We start from the raw sequence: 24,047 nt of genomic DNA on the forward strand, positions 1-24,047 counted from the left end.
CAAAGCACAGACTTGGTGTAATGTAAGTAAAAGGCTAACTCAGTTCAGCTGCTGGATATAACCAAGTTTTCTTGTAGTTCCTTTGATAGAAGTGACTCGTGGCATCAATTTTGCAACCACAGAACTAGAGACTTCTGATGCAGAATTAAAGGGAGGGAATAAGAGAAGGTAGGGGATGAGGTGAGAGTCCAAAACATTACATAAGCCGTGCAACTGTAGAAGAAAGAAGGGAAAACAAAGGAAAAATAATTTAAAAAGTAACTTATTCAACTGTTTCCTTGTGAAGCTGAGTTTTCCAATAAAGTCAGGACAGCTGAGGCAGCGAAGGCAGAGACTTCAATAGGGAGAACAGTCAAATCTCACATATTTCTTACATACTGTGCTCAGGTGGAATCTTGAGCCAGGCAGGCACGTTAGAGCACACAGGGCTCTCTAAACTGCCTCAACATTCTAATACTCCTCCAATATCCTCCAAGGAGGAAACTTGAGAAACTTGGGGAACTTGAGAAAACTATTAACATGTCCTCAAAACTCTGGGGGCCAAATTTGCTTGTACTGTTGTCCTTGAGGTCTGGGAAGAAGTCACACACAACCAAGTAAGAGGAAGGACTGCAGCAGGATGCAGTTCCCAACCTCTTGTGTTGGGTGATAGGTTTTGCACAAACTTTGTACTGTGAGGTATAAGCCTCATGAATATCATATTTGATCAAAACTGAGAGATGGACTTGAGTTAATCCAAATTATAGTATTGAGTCTCTTGTTTTAAAAAAGTTTATTTAAACAAAGTAGGTACATTTCATAGAAATGGTTATAAAATGCATAGCATATTATAAACAATACTGTTACTTTACAGATACTAGTTGTTATTATTCTAATATTGCTTTTTAAAAACTAATGAGCCTGCTTGGTGAATCAGAAAGCTAAAAATCCCCATCTTAGGCACTCTGGAAAAAAACAGTATGTGATATTACAAAGCAGGTGTCCACTTTTTCATTCACTCTACTGACTGTATTGCTGCACCATTAATTTGCCAGTTCTCATTATGTGGAAATACCCAATCCCTGGAGTCACATACCAAGACTAGATTTCCATTAACTGGACTACAAATTGCACTTGCTCAGCCAACCAAAACCCCACACAACGCCAAGGAAAGCTCACTGAGGTCTTCACATTGATTAACTTAAAGGACAGAGACCACATGAGTGGACAGAAAACAAGCAGTTTTTCTAAGTTGTGCAGGTGTGTCACACCCATATTGCTATTCCTAAGCAACTTGATTGTAAGTTGGCAAGTCCATAGAGATTTCAGGCTTGACTTCAATGAAACCTGAACGCCCAGTAGAAACAGACCTTACCCTCAGTGGTGACAACAGTGTCACAGAAAGTGGAATTGAGCCTTTTTACAGCACTGGAGACCTGAGCAGACCTCAAGCATTCATGATTGCATACCCAAACACAGAGGTGTCTGTTTTCTGATCTTTGGGATGTCAGGGTGCAGAGAAGTAAAAATGAAGAGCACAGCACCAATCCATAACCATAGCTAAAACAGATACCTGCTCATTCACACAACACTTCAGTACATGAATCATGACAGACATTCTTCACATTTACATTTGTATGACAATAGGCATAAAGTAAATCTTGAGGTAAAAGGATATGCACCAGGTTTGCACTGGTGTAAGCAAATCTAGAATCGAGCAAGCTATAAAATCCATTAATTCACACACAATAGAGAAAGAAAAATCCCCACATTTTTAAAACATATAGATACATGTAGATCAAACCACATATGTTTTCAAAACATATAGATACATGCTGAGGAATAAACTGACTTTTTTGCATGATGACATGAACTTTACAGTAGTTTAAACTTGGCTTGGACTGAAAATAAAGAAGCTTGAACTCTGTCCAGCAGAGCTCCTTTGGAATGGTTTGTCAAGACAGAAGAATGAGGTCTGAAGCAGTCCAAGAACATTGATGTTTCATTCACCATCTTCAAGTAGTTTTTGTAAGTTGTTCTGTATCTTAGAAAAAGAGAGGGAAAGAGTTGGGAGGCAAGAAGTGTTACACTGCATTTTAAATAAAAAATAAAATCAAGGCATACTCTTCAATATACTCTGTGTGCATGTTAATTCTGTCACACTTCTTCATACCAATGGTATTCCTGTCAAATGCTTCCCTTATAATAAGTGTAATCATCAAGTCCATCAAATGGAACACCTAGACAATCAACCAGCAGGACATCTAAGTTTAAAATGATGAGTAGCCCCTGAAATTTTCTCCTATAGACTGTCTCCTCCATTAGTAGTAAGAAAATAAGACAGAAATAAAAAACTGGAGCAAAAGGAATGGGACAAGAAACTGAATTATTTTCACCTTGATCAAAATCCAGTAAAAGCCTCAAACTTCCACAGCTCTATCGCTAAAAAGGATAACTCAAATAGTTTTGTAACAGCTTCAGCCATGATGTATGCACAGCAAAATAGTCTTCTAACCATCAGCAGACATGTCCCATTTACCAGATTTAGTGAATTGATTGTGGATTACCTTCCTTTAGTTACAATGAAAGCAATGTCAGCCAGTTGCATCCTTGAGAATAATTTGAACAGCCTATTTTTACACAGCCTATATATCCAGTTTTTGTCTCCTTGTCCTTAAAATTTAGAGTAACGCAGTATAGTGGGTCACATCCCCAGACACACGTTCTCAATACCTCAGCATCTTAGTAACTTGCCAGCCCTGGTTACAGGTTTAGTCACAGTTACTTTTAGGCTTTAATTTGAGAAGCCACTGCACTTCCTGTTCAAGGATACCACTTTTAAGTCCTACCTCATGATTTCTATCCCAGATGCACACCTTTCTCAAGAGGGGCATTTTGAGGAAAGGGAAACAGTAAGAAGGAGCTAATTTTATGAGAGTCACTTAACACAGGAATTTCCTTTTAGCCTGCTAAGTTAGTGTAAGGGAACAAGTAATATTAGGCCACATTTTCCCTCACACAATTTAATGCTTTATCCTTTGATAGACATGGTGCATTTTAACAAGCTGCTAAATACAATTAAAAGCCAAATTAGCAGAATTTTGCTAAACCATGGTAGTTCCTTGGCTCCAAGTATGAAGGAAAACTTGTAAAAATCACAAGGTCACACTGAAAAAATCATTGCAACATATTTGTGCACTAAACATTTTTTAACTGCAGAATAATTTACAGTTTTTAATCTAGATTATCTCAGTGCTCCCATTTACAGTGCTGTGGTCACAGGGGAAGTAAGGGGAGAGATGACAAGTTATACCAGAACTTTTATGCTACCTTTGCTGCTGCAGCCAGTTACCAGCACTTTTCACTAAGGCGTATGAAACTGTCAAGCAACTGCAGTAACTTTGCTCAGAGAACAAAAAGCTGTTAGATTTCTAGGCACTGCTCATCTAGATTCGAACAGGATGTGGCAATGTGCAGCTACACGCACTACTGATTTAGCTTGTACACACAGCACTTCATTGCTTGAATGCTTGTCAGATAAAGTTAAGTCTTTAAAGCTCCAATCCTATAGACACTAAACGAAGAAAGCACACCACTTAAGACTCTAATTCAGGATAGAAGGTCACCTCTCTGGGAACAGCTGAATGATCTACCCATCTAGCTGTCTATTACTGTCTCCAAGCAGAGACTATATAAGGGAGTGGGACAGTGCCTAGCCTTGCTGCAAAGGGCTGGCTGGCTGGCTTCCCACTGAAATGAGGTCTCCCATGAACCATCTTGCCAGCCTGTCCCAGACAGCCAGAAAGCAGTAACCTCTAAAATGACCTAATTTGGCTGAAGATTGTATCTGGTAACCATCTGGTAAGCATTTCCCCCTTGTATTCACACTATTATCCAGAAAATACAGAGGGGTTAAGCCAGCATTACTCTAGATTTCCATAGCCAAGAGGGGTGAAGATGTGGGGAAAGAAACCTTTTTTTAGGAGAAGAAATTTGGCAGTATTTCTAAAACCTATGCCACACGTGTAAACAGTGATATTATATACTCTTAGCTTTATGCTATTTGAGAAACTTGGTTTGGGGGGAAAAAAGGTGTTGAAAGACCTTGGCACAGACTCAGTTTAGAAAGAGAGGCAAAAATATCCCATGTGACTTAAGCACATAGGAATTCAAGTAACTTTTGTTTCACTAGTGCTGTTGTCATGCTTGGCCTGTGTACGTGTTTCCAACACACATTTCACCAACCTGTACTGGGTGCATTTGTCAAGGTTTGGGGGCAGGTGGGGCAAGGTGTGCAGGGGCAGCAGCTGTGGCCAGGACCAGGGGCTGCCTTGTGCTGGACACAGCCATTCCAGCAGCATCCAGCGGACCCATCGCAGGGCACAGGTGAGCCCCAGCCATGAGAGTGGTGGAGCCTCTGGTAAAGTATTTTAAAAAGGGGAAAAACACCAAATAAGGAAGTAAGGTCTGCACACCCAATCATTTTGCATAGTTTCCAATTTAAGCCACCAAATACATTTAAGCTTTGCAATCAGAGAATGGTAAAAATCAAGGGTCAGGTATAGCAAATTACACAACTGGTACAGCAGCATTTATGTTACTGAAGTAAAACAGGCAGATTCCAGCCACTTTTTGTGAAGAAGCTGACTACATATGAAAGTAAACACCAAATTCATCAAATACCAAGAACAGTTAAGTTCAAAATCCTTAGCCCAGATGGATTAAAAGAAAGAAAAAAAAAAAAGGTTGAGATCCTTACATAATGCAATAATCACCCCTGAAGTGTCTGCTTCAGGGTTACTTTTCCTGGTTATAAGCCTCAGTTCAAAGCAAAACTTTTACACATACCGGTGTTTGTACTTGGGTTAATTTGTAGTCCAAAAATTAGTCCTTTGCCTAGGAAAACATGCCACCTTTTGGTACCACATCTGAGGGTAACTCGACACTTTTCAAGTGAAAGATCATAGGAACAAAGCAAGAACCTGACTGGTCTATCAGCATTTGCATTATATCATAGATGTTACCTTTTCCAGTTTTCTAAGATTAGCAGTTAACTCATCACAAACGGCATCAGCATTAATTTGCAGATGAGATCCCAAATCTTGGTGCACTTGATGTCTGTCAAATAGAATGAAAAAAATAAGTGTGACAGACTCAAAAGAACAGGAAAACAGAACTGGATACACATGTACATGGCAACAGAGTGGCAAAATTGTAACCTGTACTTGTTTACAGAAAAAAAAGTGTTAAGTCACTTCTTGACTACATTTTTAACGTGATCTCTTTCTCCAAAAGTTTGGATTTATAGCTATTTCCGCTGAAAAGTTCCGTAAGTTCCACATCCTGTGACTTGGAAGAAATCAGAAAGCCCAAGCCCTAGATGCTGCAGAAGTGCACATTAGGTCTTCCTTCCTGTATCTTGTACTATTTGGGCTCAGAGCAACAGAAACAGGACTTTCTTGTGTTAGTGTTTCTGAAGAGGGACACAGCATCCCACTAATAAAAATATGCCAGAAGTGAGAAAAAGGCTTTTGACATTGCCTACTATGTGAAAGCAGGTTTACCCCACTTCTTCCATTTCTGGTAAAAGATAAATGCAAGTCTGCATAGATAGAGCACCATTTCCTTACCATCCCTTTTTTATGAAGAACCTAGCTCTGTATTCTGACACATGCATATAAGTCCTACTGCTTTCCACAGATGACAGCTGAGACAAGTTGTATCATAAACAGCACAGTCATTGTTTGATATGACCACAAGTGCAATGTCAGAGTGACCTGCTCTGTCATGGATGGGTAATCAAAGAAAGCTGAATGAAAAAGCACACTTATGTAAGAGCTTGCTGAATTTGAACCACTTTGCAAACAGTTCCACCATGCCCAAGTCAGCTCTGTCTTGAATTTTATTTTTCCCCTCCCTTTTTCATGTGGTGCTTCTCCAGCTGTCAGCATTTCCACTCATGCTGCATGTGGCTGCAGGTTTTGCACTGAGTTTACAAATGACTTTTGAAGCCATATTTTTCAGTGCAGCACAGGAAAAAATCTATTCTAAGAAGGGGAGAAGAGTTAATGCAAAATCTAATGCTCAATAAACTGATTAATATTCTCAGCAGTATCCAGTTTAACTTCCTTCCCTCCTAAGACAAGTGCAGGGAGCCAATACAACTTATAGAGGCAAACTACTGTGGAAAATATACATACCTCGGCACTGCCTCTCCATTTAACGTTTGCATATTTTCTATCTGTGCAATGTGGAGACAAAAAAACAACATCCAAAGAAACAAAAAAACTAACTACAGAGGCAGCTGACAGCCATGACTCTAGCTACAGAAAAGAATTATTTATGTAACTATGGTCCCTTTCCCTATTTCCTCTTCAAATAGAGAGACACCTGTCCCTTGCTGTGTTTGGATTTTGTTTTGGTTTGGTTTTGTGGTGTGGGGTTTTTTATATTACAAAGACAGGATATCAATTTCTAAATGGTATATAGACAACACAAAGCTTTATATAAGCAAGACAGATGTATTAGCTCAGAGTATGAAGTATGTTTCTAATTACATACTAATCAAGTTACACTAAGACTGAAGCCAGAAGTTAAGCCTTTTTCATGGAATCATTACTCCAGAAAAAGATTTTAAGTCTCCAACATTTTACAGGGTTTATCTTACTCTTTAATATGTGAATCAAAGGCTGTCATGGACATAAGGCGTTCCTCCAGGACACTGATTTTATATCTCATGTAGAACGTAGAAAGTATTAAAACACAAACACTGTAAGAGAGAAGAATAAAGTATATCACTTAAGGAAACTTTAGCAATACCTGACAAATTTATTGTTAAAATCCATTTACATTGTTACTTGTACATGTTCAATAATAAAGGCATCATTCTTAGAAACATTTCAGGAATACCATCAGTGGCATTCAGATTATGAAATTTCAGTTATGAAAATCTCAGACTTGAGTATGTGTTTGCTAAGTGACATGCAAAAGGAACGTGCAAGTATTTAAACGCTTTTAACATTTTCTCAATCAAAAGACCTTTAGTTTTTAAAAGTAAATGGCCTGTTAAGTAAACCTGCCCTAACAGGCTTATATACATATATGTACATACATATACATATATATGTATGTATGTATATACACATTTCTGGAGAGTGTAAAGGCCGCAATTCCCAATAATTTCCTTTTTCCAAGTAAAGCTTAGATTATATCAATCATGCTTACATTATATTGATCACATAAACATAAGAAACCCCTAGTTTTTGACAATCTTGTTATTGCAAACTTACAGAACTGCATAAAACACAAGTACATGGCTCAGAGTGAAGAGCTTCTGGGACTTCACTCTGTGGAGGAACCTGAAGGCTTCAGAATGGCCTGCAAGGGAAAGAACCAACTCTTACTTTGACCAGAGCAGACCACAGAATATAAACAGTGTTTTGAACTACGTAACAGATAATGCAAACAGAGGGATAAACAAGAAAAAGATCTCCCAAATTATGTGAACTGACATAATTATGCAAATGTATCTCAAGTTATTCCAGCTGAAGATCTGCCCTTGGTTTCTTACCATTTCGAGGACTGTTTCGAGCTTTTCCATCAGGCCCACATTTACTATGTGCATCTGAACGAACAGACTTGGCCTCAGGCTTGGAAACTTTCAAGTGAGTCTCTGTTTCAACAACATGATAATCTATCAAAAGAAAGATTTTTAATAAAGTTGAAATATGAAGTCAAAGGAAATTGTTGATAGCTTATGTTTGTCAAGAAATAGACTAAGAGGAGAATTTCAAAAGGTGCATTTCTGTACTTTTGGGTAAAAAGCAGCAGTTGGTTTAGTATCCTTGAAACAGTTTACATACTAATTCCACATCAACACAAAATAAAAAGAAGCACCTGGATTGAAAGAAGATGTATGTTGCATTTATATTTCCAGAGCTTTTGAAAGATGGCAACCCATGAAGATGTTGAAGGCTACTATTGAATTTCCAGGCAGAAGATTAAAGTCACAAAAGTTGTCTCTCAAAAGGCCTGAGTTTGCTGGAGTAATGATTCCAAATTACTTTAACAGCAACATCAAATGGAGATAGTGCATTGTTACTTTAAAAAGGACATTACAACTCCCTTTCCTGACTTTCTTTAAAAATGCCAATGGAATCTTGAAAGGAAAGGGACAGAAAAATCTAATCACATTCAGTTTTATGCTCTACTTGCTTACCCTGGACTTGCTCTAATGATGCACAAGAAACAACCATTAGTGATAGATGTGCTACCCTTCACCCCTGCCTTTAATTCCTTTTCCTAGAATGGTTCTTTACCTGGATATTGGTTTTCATTTGTGGAAAAATAAAATAGAATGGTTTGAAGTAGTTACAAACCATCAGAAAGTAAGACAGCAAGTTAAATCATTATTCAGAAGCACTTCTGTGGCATGCTATGGCACCACAATTAAAGATAGAAGCACAGTAAATATCAAATACCAATGAAAGAAAATAGCCCCAAATCATCCTGCTGAACACAAGAAGACACAGAGCAAAAAGGAGAGTTAATCAAAAACAGCATGACAGAAAACGGCTATAAAAAAAGACAGTTTCTTTCAACAGTTTCTTATACAAATTATAGTCAAGATGGAACCCAGAGTACTAACAGCATAACAACATATTAATATCTTAATATATATGACTTGCACAACAGAATAGTCTAAGTTTTCATAATAACATTCAGCATGAGCTACATAAAACAAGTATTCCTGTACTCATGAAGTTATATGTAGTGAGTTTCAATCAGAATAGCTGCTAATTAGGTGAAGAACTTGAGACAATAGATTACAAACAGCATTGTAAAGAAAGAACAACTTTGGACAGTATCTTCAAGTGTCTTAACAGCTGCAAATATAAAATGAGTGCTTAAAAAACCTCCATAAAGATGCATGTCAAAAATAATCTTCTTGATGACCAAAAGCCACCATGGTACAGAATGTTATTTGTATAGATCAGAAGTTACACAGTGACTTGAACTACTTTAGAATAGGTTTTGATTGTTTGTTCTCCTTTGTGTTTCAAAGCACGAACAGCTCCTACATTCTATCTCTCCTCGCACAACTAGGCAACTGGAACCAGTAGCGACAATTTAGATCTGCTGATGACCAAGTCATTGCCTGAATCTGGACTGCAGAAGGATATAGTAACAGATATGTAGGTACTGGGGCCTTGAGGAAGACCTCAAAATCCACGTACTTCTCCAGGACGGTGGAGAATCTAGATTCCGCATCAGAAGGGGATACAGAAGCAAAATGAAACTAGTCCCTTTTCTTTCCCTTGGGGCTCCATGATCCCACTCACCTTGGAAGCATTCCAGCTCTGGTGTCTGTGAGCCTGTGCTGCTGGACTCTTCCATCTCTTGTCTTCGCTGCTGCACTATTCCATCCAGATCAGAATAATCTTCATTGAAATCCTGATGGGGAGAATGAATCACAAAAAGGCTCAGCCCTGTTCTAAATCTAAACAATCTAATTTCCTCTGACCTTCGTCTAGAATCTGAACCAAATATCAAAGCATTAGAACTGTTCAACCAGGACCAATCTCTGATATCAAGATGTTGAGATGAAGTTAAAAAATAAGCTCCATAAGATCACCAGAATTCAAGCGTCATCCCCTGCCTTGTCTGTAAGAAAGACTGTTAAGTCAGACAAATTATGAATCCAGGACAAGCACTAATAGACTTAGACTCTGGTCATCACATGTGGCTGCACAGCTCTTTCAGATGAGTGAACTGGCTTACAGAGGAAGGTTTGCTACTAGAAACACTTCCAAAACTGCTCATGGCAGAGGACAAAGCAACTTTACGTCAGTACAGTGAAACCTGGCTGCTAGACAGAGACCTGAAGAACATACAGACCTTGAATAAATCCAAAGCGTATGCACGTATATAAACTGTATGTCACCAGATAATTATGCCAATTATTCCTACTGTTTTCTAGTGTTAAAAACTCATGGAAATTTTAGAAACAGATGTCATGATTTCCTTCAGTTTCCTTTCTTCAAGCATTAGAAATAGCACTTGCAATGAAAGATGCCATGCAACAAAACAACAAACTTCTAAAACATTTACCAGGGGCAGAGTTCTAGGGCGATCAGCCCTGAAGCTGTTTTCTGCAGAAGAGGGATTTGGACTGTTGCCCATGCTCGCATCCTGAAAAAAATCACCACTGTTAACAAGGAACACAAGCAGAAAGTACCTAGCATTTCACAGCAGGATAGCAGCAATAATGAACACAAAGCTACATACCATCTTCACTGCCTCTAGTACTTACCTCAAGATGTCTACAGATAGATTTTAATAGCTTGTAGGTGGTATCTCTGGAGAGTAGTGAGACAAACATGTACTAGAAAACAAAAGTTCCACAACTGTTTGACAAAAAGACATACAGCACAAGCTTCCTTTTATCTAAATAAAACTGACAGGTGGTTTTGCTGATCAAGTAACTATTTTCAAGAACTTTAGTATGGCAGGAAAAACCTGCAGTCCTTCTAAGCCTACAACTTGAGGTTAATCACACAAACACAGAATAGGCACAAAAGTTACTGTGTTCTGATGCAGGAACAAGAGCATAATCCAGATCTGCTCTTTCTTTTAAAAATACTTTTCATGCTATGTTTTACCGACCCCTTGAAAAAAAACCCAAACAAACAAAACCTCAAACTTGCTCTTATGTACAGTCTCCTGCACCCACAAAATACTCATGCAATGAAAATGGGTTGTTTCTGAAGCTGCTCATAGGATAATCACATTTCCTATTGATTGATGCAATTACTATTCCTGAGTATCACTGTAAGCAATAGGTTTTTGTGTGTCTAAGGTATGACTGGTCAGGTAAGAGATACAAGCAAATGGAAGAACACTGACAGAGATGCCAACAAAGCAGGTAACCCTCTGTGCATGCACCTCGTGACCCAGCTTTTTCAGTGCCCCTGGTGCTATGAAATTTTGGAAAACGGAATGAAAGACTACAGAGAGCAGGTGGCAAACAGATTCTGTTTTTTATTTTCTCACAGAAGTACCATTGTCCTCTACCAGTACTTACCCTATCTGTCACTGTTGCTATGATCAGAGCATTTGGCACAAGAAGGGCAGTTTTGGTTTTCTTCAGAAGTGTCACTGACAGCACAGGTATACTAATCTGAAACAAGATCAACGTAGCGTTCAAATCCCAGTACTCATGTACAAATCTGCATCACGCTCTCTCCTGAGGGGCCAGCCCACCTACTGGGATAAGCCAGACCTTCAACACTCACCTTTTAAAGATGTCTCCACTACATTTCTGATCACCATTATTTCATGTGACATAAGAAATTGTAATAATCTGAAACCATACCTAACTACTTTTACTTCTGCTTTTATAAAAAGCTAATCCAGGCTTTTGTTTGTGTCCTCCTTTCCTGATCCCTCCTGGCTCTCACAAGACGACATTCTTAATGCAGTGTAGATCAGCAAAACAAACCAATCTTACAGTTATGCTTCTTTGTTTAGAAACCAAATATTTCAGAACACATCAAACAAGACAAGCTTTTGGAATCATGAACATAAAAGTCTTCTCACCACTTACAGATCTGCAACAAGCAGGTGAGTAAACAGCTCGTCCTTCAGCAATGTTGAAAGACTCAATACTGACATACCTGCTGACTTCAACTGATTCCCGTGTGTGCCAACCAGACAGTCTACATTTGCATTGAAAAGTTCTCAATTTTCCTTCCTGCTTTGTGTTTACATCCAACCCCATTAGCTTAACATCTGCTAAGTTTCAGAGTATTTCACTTCAGATACTCTGCATGGGCTCTTCCTGTAAACCCCATGTTACAAAGGAAAAAAACCCTGGTTGTAGACAGTCAGTTGAAAAGCCTAGAGGTTTAGCGAATTAGGCAAATATAATAATCCTGGATATACATGATTAAGAAACAGATCCTGTTAAAAATACCTTTGGCATAGGCTGTCGCAACTACCTGAGAAATTTGGAAGCAAGTTTGAAAGTAGCCATAAACTGTTCAGTTAGCAATCTGAATTAAAACATGTCATTGGAGGAGAATGAACTTACTCTGTGTAGTTTCTTGTTAACTTTTGTTCAGAACAGTAACACGAAATCATTAAATGAAAAATTGTTCCAGGTAAAAAAAAAAAAAAAAATCTTTGTGTAGAACAGTCTGGTTGCAAGTCTGCCAAATACTGTTTGAACAGAAATCCTGCTACAAGCTACAAAAAAGCAGCTTTTTCTAGTTGGTTCCAATTTTTCTAGTTGGTTCAGTTCACAATTCACCTCAAAGAACTTTAAATCAGAGACGCTAGTGGCATTCTACTGTGTGTAGTTTTGATGAATAACATGAATGTAATCAAAACTAAACTATCCTTCAGTGGGATTCAGCACTTGCTTATTGCTCTGTTCCCACAGCATTAGATTGAAAGGGTGGAATCACTATTTGATCACAACTACTTCTATCTGGAATATTAATTATTTCAGAATAAAAGGTTTACCTGCAGGCAACTTCGAAAGAAATTTAAAAGGGTAAAATAATGTCTAAATCCAAGAAAGACCCAAGGCCAAAATATATAGCCAAATTCGTGCCACCTGGAAAGAAAGTGATGTCTTTCAATGCCTATTCAATCCTCTAGGAGCAATCTTTTATTTTCGAATGTACACAGTGTCTTTACTGCATACTCAAAACTCCTGAATTGCATAGCTGTTCACTGCATGAAAGCTTTCAGTAAAAAAATATCTGCAGGTAGAATTCTCGTCAAAAATTTACTGGAATGTGTAGATCTGCTGTTTCACTCAATAAAACACTTTATCCTTAAGCTTAAATTGTTTTACAAGTTCTAAGCAATAGAAGCTTTGGAAGCTTTGTCAGTGCTAAGAATGACTGCTAAGAATGTTCCTCTTTCTGTCCAGCTTGATTTCCTCCTTCTCCTCCCACTACATAATTTTTTGCCGTAGCCCTGATTTTCCAGCTTTTTTCTTGATGGTATTCCTAAAAGCTGAACAAAGCTGTAAATAAATGATAAGCACTATCCCCTTCACTCTTAATGCTCCCCACAATGTTTTTTGAAAATAAGACCCAGAACCAAATAATTTGCAATATTGCTATAATCACATTTACAAACAGTGTTTATTCTACCCTATTTTGTAAAATGTTTTCACTTTTCAGCATACACTTATGTGTATGTATATACTCCTGCATTTATAACCATTTTGACAAAGATAATTTCCTAGTACTACGTCATCATCACTCTGCATCTTTTTTTCCATATTTTTCTACTCAGTAAAGTTCTACCATATTCTTGTATACATTTAGCCTAGTTGGCATTAGAAAGCTGTTCCACAGTTTGAAGTAGTTACATTTGTTCATGGTGACTGGAGAAGATGGCTAGTACAGCAGCTTCAATATTAATAATTGCCAAGATTGCTGTTACTAATATTGAATGACAGTATTCAACCAGTTGTTTTTTTCTTTTGTGTCACACAGCTTTCACCAACATATACACCATCCACATTAATGCACTGTCTATGACTAATAGAATCCATTAACTAGAAATCACCAACCATCTTGGGCCAAGTGGTGAAATATAATAACCCATAAAGTCGCCATGGACAACATGCTGTTAATCATTTTAAGCATTGTTTAAACCTATTACACCTCATAAAAAGCCCTTTAAAAACAGATGGCACTCCATCAAAACAGCTGACTGCAGAGATATGAGATAATCTCAACCCCTAAACTGATTTCAGCATTCAATTCACTGAACCTAACCAGGAACCTTGTTCAAGGATGTACCTGAAAGAAAGAAGCCAAAGAAATCCTTGAAGCAAATCCATCTGTTTTCCCAAAAGAGGTCAAAAACAAAGCAGAGTTTATGTAAACAAAGTGCACTTCAAAAGCTCCAAATCAACAGATCCAAATCTTTTTGCAAAGTCTGTGATTTTTCTGTATGTGTATCATTCACCATAGGGGTGCTAAGCTTTAGGTGGATCACCAAAAAAGACTAATTTATGATATTCCCAGCAGCTCACATCTCATTTCTGATCTGCATACTAGGCTCACAAGTAAAAACCTTGTCAACTTTTTTCTTATCCTATGCTCTGTTTATGTAAAATGGGACTGCTAGAAGAATCCTTCAGAGAGCTTTGCTACTCAAAGCAGAAGCCAGTTTTACTTCTTCCTCTTTAACTGCCTTAATATGCTTGATCCTTCTCTCCAGTTCCCTAACTATAGTCTTTGAGTCCTTAATACTTTTCAGCCTTCTTTCCTCCTGCTCCTCCTTCTCCTCCTCCTCTTTTAAGTACTTACTCCAAGAGAAACATTTTTGAAGGTTATGCTACATGGATTTGACAATGCCCTCACTGTTGCCTGTCAGATCCTTTCATCTGTTTCTTTCAGACATGAAGTCCTTAAGCAAGAGATTCAATTTCTACTAATGATAATAGTGCTCAGTTTAGAGTGAATTTCGAGCATCACTTATGAATAGTGACTGTATTAGATAAAACTTAGAATTATTAGTATTCTAGACTTGTACAATAATTTGAACTTCTGGTAACCAACAAACTGTACTGTTCTGTACATAAAGATTTTACTAACCTTAGTGTCTTTACCAAAAACCTTGGAATGGAAGCAAATCCAGTTTTCAGAAAGGAATAACTTTCCTTGGTACAGAATTTCTTTCTGCAGAGCACAGGTAAAGCCTGAAACAAACAGATATTCTATAGTCTTTAAGGTAATTACAAGCCAAGCCAAGCCAATTTGGCTTCTGGTTTTGTTTTTTTTTTTCAAAGCCTCTATATGTTTAGGTTTTGAATTAACCTTTTGATTAACATTGGCAAATCTTGAAATTTTTGGTAAGTTTAACTAATACTGACAAGCTCAGATGATGTCATGGGCCTAAGTTTAGACTCAAAATATTTGAAGGACAACAACTGAAATGAATACAATTAATAGTAACATGCAACTGGCCTCCAAAGGTCAAAAAATCTTTTCTGAGAGAATATGACCTAGCTTCCTATAAACTTTTTATTAACTTCTAGGTAATTGTATTACATAAATGTAAAGAGTTTAACAAGAGGTTTTATCTTTAAAACTCCTAGCTCTATGGCTGTTGTCTAAATTAGATGTTCAAAAGAGGTACAACACATGTAAAGTAATAAGTTTTTACTTCAGAGACATTGAGCAAACCATTTCTCACTCATGAACCACATTCCCTGTATTCCTTTCAAGAAACATTTGCTATACATGTCTATGTACAATTCCCTTTTATAAGTACCACAGATAACGGTAAAATATTTAAACATTTAAATATTCCTTTTCCTATTAGTGTTTTCAAATATTCAAACATCACCAACAGCAAAAACTCAAGCTAATCACTTGACCAATTCTGTCTCAAGTAGTGCCTTTAGTAAGGAAGATTCAGTACCAAAAAATATTGCATTAGGCTACTCTCCAGGAATGGAAAAATGGGCTACAATTTCCAAATATACCAAACATGAAGAGATTTAAGTTTTCCAAGGTAACAATAAGGTGCCCATAGCATGTGGATCAAGGCCCAATAGCTCTAAGCAACTGGAGTTAAAGGTTTTTAAAACTTAGGTAGTTCCTCTTGTACATCACATTTGTTGGGTAACAACATTATTTAGGATCCAGAGCCAACAACAACACAGGGATTAATACTTACTTTGTTTCAGTGGCTCATCAACAGGAACATCTAGAAACAGCTTATGAAAGTGTGCGTTTGCCTTCAGCTGAAAAACAAAAAGCCCCACACCCAAAACACACACACTTTATTAGACAGTCTGACAACTGTCAAGTGACCTGCTCCACTTCCTGTCCTCCCCACACCTTCCCATTTTGCCCACTTGCTCTACAAGAAATCCTCATATTTTTCTATGTGCCTATTAACTCCATATTGTGCTTCACCCAGACTCTTAACACACTGATGAAAAAGTAACCTCTGTCCTTTTTACAACCATGAACTATAGTGCTGCTAAACAAAAGCCCTCTCATGGTAGTTATGTGTTTACTCTTACTATATGTAAGCAAACAAGGAGTCTCTGCCTTACCTGATTTGAGGCACGTTTTTTCCTTTCAGTCTTGGAGTCACTCTTGGTTGTCAGGACCGGACTATCTGTGCTGCTCTTGGTCCTGAAGATTTAAAGCATTTGATGTAAGCCTGGCCTCACACTGGTCTTGGTAAGTTACCAATAGGATGTGCTTTTCCACGGAATGTATTAATCCTTTAGATAACATACCCAATTCATCAAGAATTATGCAGAGATAAAGAAGAGTATATCTTTTTCTTAAACCATGTTGATCTGCTGACTATGGGAGTCTGCTAAAGGTCTTCTTTTAATTTAGAAGGGGTATTCTAAGTAACTGACTAGTTGGTACGGAAGTAGAAAAAGTTCAAAACATTTTTACAGCTTAATGAATTATCACAGTGCTTAGCTTCACATTCGTTTCTGGGCAACATGTGAAATACTAATACTAAGTAAGCACATTCCTTACTAATGAAAGACAAAACAAGATAAAACTTAGTAGCTGAGGTGGAAGGCAGTGTACAGAAAGCTACGAACTTGTAATACAAGATGTGAGTTCATCTGAAAAATGCAACAGGAGAAGAATAGGTGCACAAGTCAGAGGATGGCTATGAATGGTGTAGTGTAGTGTAATGAAATCATTAAGGCAACCAGCAACCCTACAGGAAATGAAATGGAATTCTGACTGCCAGCTGTAGAGGCAGCTGTACTTGTACAGCTCCAGCCCTTTACACTGGAAAACCAAACAAAACCACAAACAACTCTAGAAAAGAACAAGTGTAGATCAAATTCTCTGTGGATGACTAGGATGCCTGTTCTACACAAGAGGAATTAATGGCATGGACTGTTCAGAAAAACAGAGAGGTGGGATAACTGTTTCATAAATCAGAAAGAGACCATTTTCTCTGAAAGCTATGTGGCACAGAACAAATGCATAGGAACATACTATAAAAATCAGGTAGCTCTTTTTCAGAGGCCCTCAGATGTAAACTGAACAGCAGAAGAAAAAACCATATCACAGGACTCATACTGAATGACCTGAAAAACATGTTGTGCTGAAGATACAGTAGGGAAATAAAGGTGCTACAAAAGTTTCCATTACTGCACCATATCCTGCACAACAAGTCTTCTTTACTTCCCTAAGCTTGAGAGGTTCAGGGCTTCTAGTACATACCGTAAGAGTGACAGGAAGAGAAACCCTGAGTGTTATGGAGACATAACTGGAAAGAGATTGTATAGCAATCTGACTTAGACACTGACTTTGACAGCAGAGGACCTGGCTGCATATCTCAGGAGGTCCCTCATAAAACTCTAAAATACCTGAGTACATGTATTTGTGTGCTTACGTAGAGTACAGGTGAAACTGAAACAAACAGCAAGCCTGACAAAAATGTTATGTTTAGCCTTCACCAAAAGTAGTCAATTACAGTATGAGAAGTAAGACTGCAACCTCTGAAAAAAAAAAAGTGATAATGTATTCCTTCAAATACCTTTTCCTCAAAGATGCTTCATGAAATTAAGTGATGTTTTTTTAAATATTTGCCTTCTGACCAAAACAACAGTGTCAGGCTGACCACTGACTTTTGCACTGACTGTTCAGTTGACAAAGTGAAAGGGATGCAAAGGTCATGTTCAAGCCATCCAAGTGGGATTTTAGCCTCTTTTATAAGCACTTAAAATGCATTCCAGTTCTCCAGCAAAAGAAGAATGAGTGTCTTTGTGGGGACAGTACAAAAATCTGATACAATATACAACACAGAGTACAAAATTAAAACTTATGTCATAGTTTTACCGTGGACAATCATTACTCCAGCATGAAAGAGTTCTGGAAACAAGCCAGGACTAAAACTGCAGCTCAGTTTGACTGCCTGTCAAATCGATTGTGACAGGAATGTAACTAGCAGCGGCACCAAACAGTGCAATACATTTTTTCCTAGAACAGTGAAACTAAGCCAGCTCAAAGTCTAAATTCTATTGTGACTGCTTGCAATGGGCAACAGAGCAACCAAGGAAGGTGCCTTGATTCCAATTCACTTGCATAGTGTGCAAGCTAACCCTCAGCTAGGATATCTGATAAATATTGCTACTCAGTCTAGCTTTTGAAGTGCTTTGCAGCCATTCTATTATCTCTGCTAGAAGAAAACTGGTAGTATTTCTGACATTACCTAGCAACATCAACTTTTTTCCGGTCATCAAAATACTCCATTTCACTGGTAGAGGTCTGCAGCCACACAGTGGGTGATTTTCCAGCCTTTCTTTTTTCATCAGTTCCATTTTCTCCATCTGAACTGTGGGGGGGAAAATAAATAAATAAATAAACAAACAAACAAACAAATAAATAACTAAAGCTAGAAGTGTGTTTTACAGGATTCACAGTAATGTCAAATGCCACTGCAACATGTTGACAATACAGCATATATTAAAAAACAAAATTGTAACATGTATTTCTACTGAGATCCTGAAAAAATCTTTGTCTACTGACTTGACAGTATTATACATGTGAGCTGTACTCTGAGCTCCAGTACTGGAATTTCAGCAACGAAGAGCGGAAAATTGAAATACTGCCATGGATATTTCACCACTCATAAAATTTGTAACTCTAGCTTCTGAAGAGAATGTCTCGTTTAAGAAAAAATGCATTCCATGTTCAGGACTCAGACTCAGATGACTAATGCAAATTAATTTGATTGGCAAGCCAGGAGAAAAACATCTTGCATGACAGCACTTGGTGCTTTGCAGATAATATGTGCTCAATATTGCAAGAGGAAGATGGGTCCTATCTTGCCTCTTACTTTCCTCTTCTGTGAGAGTCCACAGGCAGAATTTTCACAACAAAGGGTTCTCTCCAAGTACAAAAAGCATTGGTTTTATTTTATAAAAGCAGCACCACCGCCACAGCGCATTGTCTCTTCACAGCATGTGCCACTGCTTCAGAAATGTATGTTATGGACCCATAGTCTGAAGGCTAAACAATATGCCATTAGAGTCTGCCCCTGGCTTACCTTTCCATAATTTTGCAACAAAATGACAACTCAGAAAATTTAGAGAAAAAGAGCTGTTAATAATAATAGGGTGTGAAGAATGATAATACTTTAAAATGACATGACAACTATATACATACTCCTCCCCGTAGAAACCTGAAGCCTCAGAAAAACTATAGATGCTTTTAGGATTAAAGAGGAAAGCCAAACCATGTTGCCCACTAATTTTGTGTCTGGCCTGAATGACCCCATTTTCAGAAGCTTTCCGCTATAATGTTTAATTTCTGCAATTTTACAGCATACCACAGCCATCATGTGACACTGTCTTTATTATGAACAGGCTTTTTTTCTTACTACGACAAAAGTTTTGCTAACAGAGGTTCTCAAACTGATTTAATCTTCTTTTAGGAAGGGCACGAAAAGGTCTTTTGCTTTTATTATGCTCTGATGAATAAGATCAGGAGATATGCCTCACAACACCCTAATTGAAGTCTAATGAGGTGTTATCCTACCTGACAGCTAAACTAGAGCTTATGTCACAGGACAAATGCCAAGATTCTCAAGGGATCTTATATTTGCATAGAACAGCTATTTCCATATCTAAGCCTTCCTCAGCACCCTTAGCACTCCCCACCACAGGGACACTGAATTCCTACTTCCTAAATCAGACTTTATTAATGCCGTAATCCTTTCATTTATACACAAAGCCAATAAGAAAAAAACCCTATTATTTCCCCATAGCTTCACTCTTGTATCGGCTCTGCCTGACCACACATCATCAGCTTTTATTTTCAGTTGACATAAACTACAATTAAATAGGCAATTAATGAGATTCAAGTGGAATCCAATCTGCCTGAAAAACCCAAATAAGCAGCTTTATGCTGTTTGAGATTTTAAACAGAGAGACAGACTACCAACTCCAGGTGCTCCCTGCAAACACAGGGGAGTTTGTATTCCAAAAGTCTGCAAACCCTGAAAACATCTTATTCACAGTCTTGCTATATTTCTATTACTCAAATCCTTGGGCTCCAAGGGTGGCCAGAGAATACCAGAAATGAGTGGGATGAGGAACTGGGTGAGGCAAAATTGTCAGATTCAATCACACCTGCGTTTCAAGAAAGCAGCTTAGCATGGAAACTCCCAAGTGAATAGAACTACATAACACAGCATTGTTTTTAAGATATAGTTGCTTGAGCCTGAAGCCTGACTGGCATCCCTCACTGCCTTGGGCAGCCTGCTATTCTCACACGGCAATGCTACCAACTGATCAAGGAGGCCTGTCTCATACCTCTATAGTAAAAATATCCTTTAAAAAAAACCTATAACACAGGTTCTACCGCTCACACCTGTCAGCATGCTTAGATGCTTTGCTGCTGCCTTTTTTACTTACTACTCATACTCCCTTTACCTCATCCATAAGTTAATCTGTACTTTGCAGTTAAACCTATGAGCCTGCTCTATTCTGTCTGTCTTCCCTACTAACTTCTACTACTCCCGAATCTCTCACCTAGATGCTTTCAGATGGCAGAGAGCTCAGGCATCCCAAAATGCTAATCCTGCTGACAGCTGCGTGTGGGAATGCTGAGCTAACCTGTGCCAATCTGCTCACTTCTCCAGGATGGCCTGAGAACAGCAGCACAGGTGTGAGGAGACTCAGCCATGGAACACATGACACTGACAGTAGATATAGGGTGTATTCCTACTAGCTGATAAGGTTTCGCCATGCTTATCCTTCAGCCTACCTGCTTATGCCTCCTTCACATAAAGAAAAACTACATAAGGATTTGACCTTATATTTCGGATAATTATAGCTCCACACAGCACCTAAGTTACTAGTAGGTGTTTTCTAACTACCAGAAGCATCTTAGCTGACCTTCCCTTCCCCCTCCCTTTGTAAAATACTGTTTATCAAATCACAAGTAAATTAAAGCACTCCTCACATTCTTATGAGTGAGTCAGTATTCATAAATGCTTTGTAAAAAGAGCACAAAAGTCAGGAACAACAACAAATTAGATTAAGACCACTTAAGAAATGAGTGATTCCTACCGCAACTGTTGGCAGTAGATGCGCATAAAAGAACTGGGTTCGCAATGTCAGGGCAAAGCAAAAGAACTTTGTGACACTGGAACCATTGAAAGGAAAGAAAAAATTCTCATATATTTGGTACTACTACCAAGCCTATTAAAATAATGGCTAAAAGAAATAAAGAGAGAAGTTGTCTCTAGTTTCCAAATAAAGAACAGCTGTCGTAGGGAGTATTTTCAAAGCCAAGTCCTGCACTTACAGTGAGATCATACATTGCATCTAAGCAAGCTAAAATAAACATTAGTTGTGTTTAAGGGAAAGTGCTATGAATTACATAAACCAAGGCAGTGGACTAAGTTCCATTCTAATGTAGTTCAGAAGCACATTATTCATCAATACATTTCAAAAGTCAGAGGAATTTCACTTCTTCTGATCTGAATGGTTTCTGGGAAACCAAAATTTTCTGGCAGACATGTGTGTCAAGTTCCTCATATTGCATAAACGTCTCTGAACTTCAAACTTTCTTGTTTGGCAGTAACCTTCACCAGGACCTGAAAAATTCAGACTCCCTGTGAAGTTATACAGTACCACATTATGGGAGTTTTTCATGAAAAAATGATTAAATACATTAATCTAAAATAGCAACTTTTCATCTGTTCCCTTCAAAACTAGTTTGAGTAAGAAGCACTGAACAAAAACAATGTGAGAGAGAAGTGCTGATAGGCCACAGTTTGGAAAGTGACCCTCAAGGAACGACTGCTGTCTTTGACAAGCACAGCACTGAACCAGACACCATCACTTCTCAGGCATACACAAAAGAGACCAAAATTCCAGAACTATATGGTGGTTACTGTCTTTAAATCCCTGCAACCACACAAATCCTTCTACAAAGCTTCCTCAGGACACCCACGCTACTTGGTCCACCTGATAACTGGTCTAGAAGTTCAGAAGCCACAGTAAGTTGTGACAAACCAGTCCTCCAGTCTACAGATTGCAGATCAGTTATGTAGAAGGACAGAAATGCCTGTTGAATAATCAGAGATGTTAGGTACATCTTCAATTGTTTGCAAAATTGGAGTCAAAGCATATTTCCTAAGGGTTTAATGTGACTCAGCACTGGTGCAATGTTCCTTCTTGGATGGAGCATACATATTAGGTCATCATGTTACCTTAGAAGCACTGTTGGTCCAGTTTCACTTCCGTTAAACAAAAAGAATTAATTTTTTCAACAGCAGTTAGACTGCTGCATTACTGCAAAGGATCAACCAAAATAGATGGGGAGTAATTTCTCCCCTAATGTCCACAACCATGCTTGGTAAAGTGCATGAGAAAATATCCATCACAAATACAATGACATTCTGTATGTTTTGGTTCTGTTGGATTAATCGGGTAGTCATTGGCAGACTGACAGGATTTGACAAAGGAATCAAAGTACTGTGAAAGGTTTTAATGCTAAGAGACAATGTTATTAAAGCTACTCTTACTCCCTGACATGAGTCTATTCAGGTAAAGGAATGGGTTACTTCTACAGAAACTTAAAGGGAGAGACTACAAACATTTAAGGATCCCAAATAAAGATGACAGAGTTTGGCAGGTTTTTAAAAGCAGAGAACATGGAGCAGGATGAAGAGATTTATCTAGACATTATCTGAAAGACATACCAGCAACATGCTTCAAGCAGAGATGACTACAGGAGGGCCAGATGGGAAGTACCAATGCTTGGAAGGACATTGCTAAGCATGCTGCACGTCAGAGGTGTCCTCCTAAGCACTTACTCTCCTTGACCTATCATGTCCTAGAGAAGCAATCATCCCAAACTACCTTTTGCTAGGTCTAAAGTCTTGAAGTTTTCTTTAAGAAGACTATCCCATCATTCTACTAAGTGTCTTTTCTATGCCACACCAGCCTGAATAAACTGTTTTTGCATGTGTCATCAGATTCTGGAGTGTTTTATCTGATGAGCTTGCTTTCATACTGTACACAGTTCAATTGCCTCAGTCCTGGACTGAAGAAAATACCTTTCCACTGTAAACTCTCCTGCTGTCCTCTTCATAGAAGATTTGAATGGTCTCCATATTGGAAAAATTAGCAATAGTGCTCAAATTGAGGATTTAGGTGTTGTCTGTTTGTACAGTCTGGTCACTCAGAAGCAAAATGCCTCCTGTAACTTTACAGCCGTGCTCTAGTGTTACACACAGCACCGCTTATGTGAGATAACACATCATGCAGAAACAATGCCTCGAAATAACGTCAAGATTTAATCTACTTCTAAGATCACATACCATTTTTACCATGCAAATGAACAGCCAAACATCGACTATCACTAAGACTCCCAAACTATCAAAACAGGCAGAAAATGAGCTACAGCTACCCTAATTACATAGGGGCAGAAACTGTTTAACAACTGCTAAAATAGATGTTAAAGATAGACATAATGTATCCATTTGGTATTTGTATAATTCCATATACTTTGTGCACAGCTTGTACTTAAGGCTGAAGTCTGAACAAAATAAAGCAGCTGATTCTGAAGTGCAGGATTTTGTATTCTTCTGTATAGCAAATCTACAGCCAGCAGATGTATTTATATCAAACAGAGAGAGCAGCAAAGCATGAATCACGGCACAGAGATGTGAAACCCTGCATGACAGAGAAGACCAGTTTGTCAATATCAATAAGTATGAACCAGACTGAGATTTAACTTCCTCATGCTGCTCAAGGAGCAGGCTAATTCTCTTCTCCTCAGAAGAGAATCAGAGTCAAACACGGCATAATGGAGGCAGAGTTACACAGCTGCACATTAACTGTGTAAAACATGCATATGGATGAGCACACTTGCACACACACCACGCGCTTCTCTAAGCATTTCTAGGATGAAACACATCTGCAGGCACAGCTGGAATCTTGATGTCAGATAGCACCAAAAGAGAAATTAACCCAACTGTTTAGGACTTCCTTAAAATCTGAATCTAATTTTATATATCAAGGCAAT

General features: G+C 38.3%; 1 protein-coding gene across 5 annotated transcripts in view; it reads right to left on the minus strand.

Annotated features, from left to right (window-relative positions):
- Positions 1-753: 753 nt before the first annotated feature.
- The window catches only part of GRAMD2B (GRAM domain containing 2B), a 48,992-nt gene continuing 25,698 nt past the window's right edge, over positions 754-24,047 (minus strand). For 4 of the 5 annotated variants that reach the window (XM_032095611.1, XM_032095613.1, XM_032095615.1 and 1 more), the window contains 13 exons: positions 18,217-18,339; positions 16,076-16,157; positions 15,691-15,757; positions 14,604-14,707; positions 11,063-11,158; positions 10,292-10,363; positions 10,090-10,170; positions 9,321-9,432; positions 7,550-7,672; positions 7,269-7,356; positions 6,647-6,748; positions 5,004-5,097; positions 754-2,023 (listed from right to left, as the gene is read on the minus strand). In XM_032095611.1, coding sequence (XP_031951502.1) covers positions 1,982-2,023; positions 5,004-5,097; positions 6,647-6,748; positions 7,269-7,356; positions 7,550-7,672; positions 9,321-9,432; positions 10,090-10,170; positions 10,292-10,363; positions 11,063-11,158; positions 14,604-14,707; positions 15,691-15,757; positions 16,076-16,157; positions 18,217-18,339 — 1,186 coding nt within the window. In that variant the 3' untranslated portion in view covers positions 754-1,981. The remainder of the gene's footprint in view (positions 2,024-5,003; positions 5,098-6,646; positions 6,749-7,268; positions 7,357-7,549; positions 7,673-9,320; positions 9,433-10,089; positions 10,171-10,291; positions 10,364-11,062; positions 11,159-14,603; positions 14,708-15,690; positions 15,758-16,075; positions 16,158-18,216; positions 18,340-24,047) is intronic. The other variant, XM_032095612.1, reaches the window with a different exon arrangement.

The sequence above is a fragment of the Corvus moneduloides genome, chromosome Z (assembly GCF_009650955.1).
Source record: "Corvus moneduloides isolate bCorMon1 chromosome Z, bCorMon1.pri, whole genome shotgun sequence".
Classification (NCBI taxonomy): domain Eukaryota; kingdom Metazoa; phylum Chordata; class Aves; order Passeriformes; family Corvidae; genus Corvus; species Corvus moneduloides.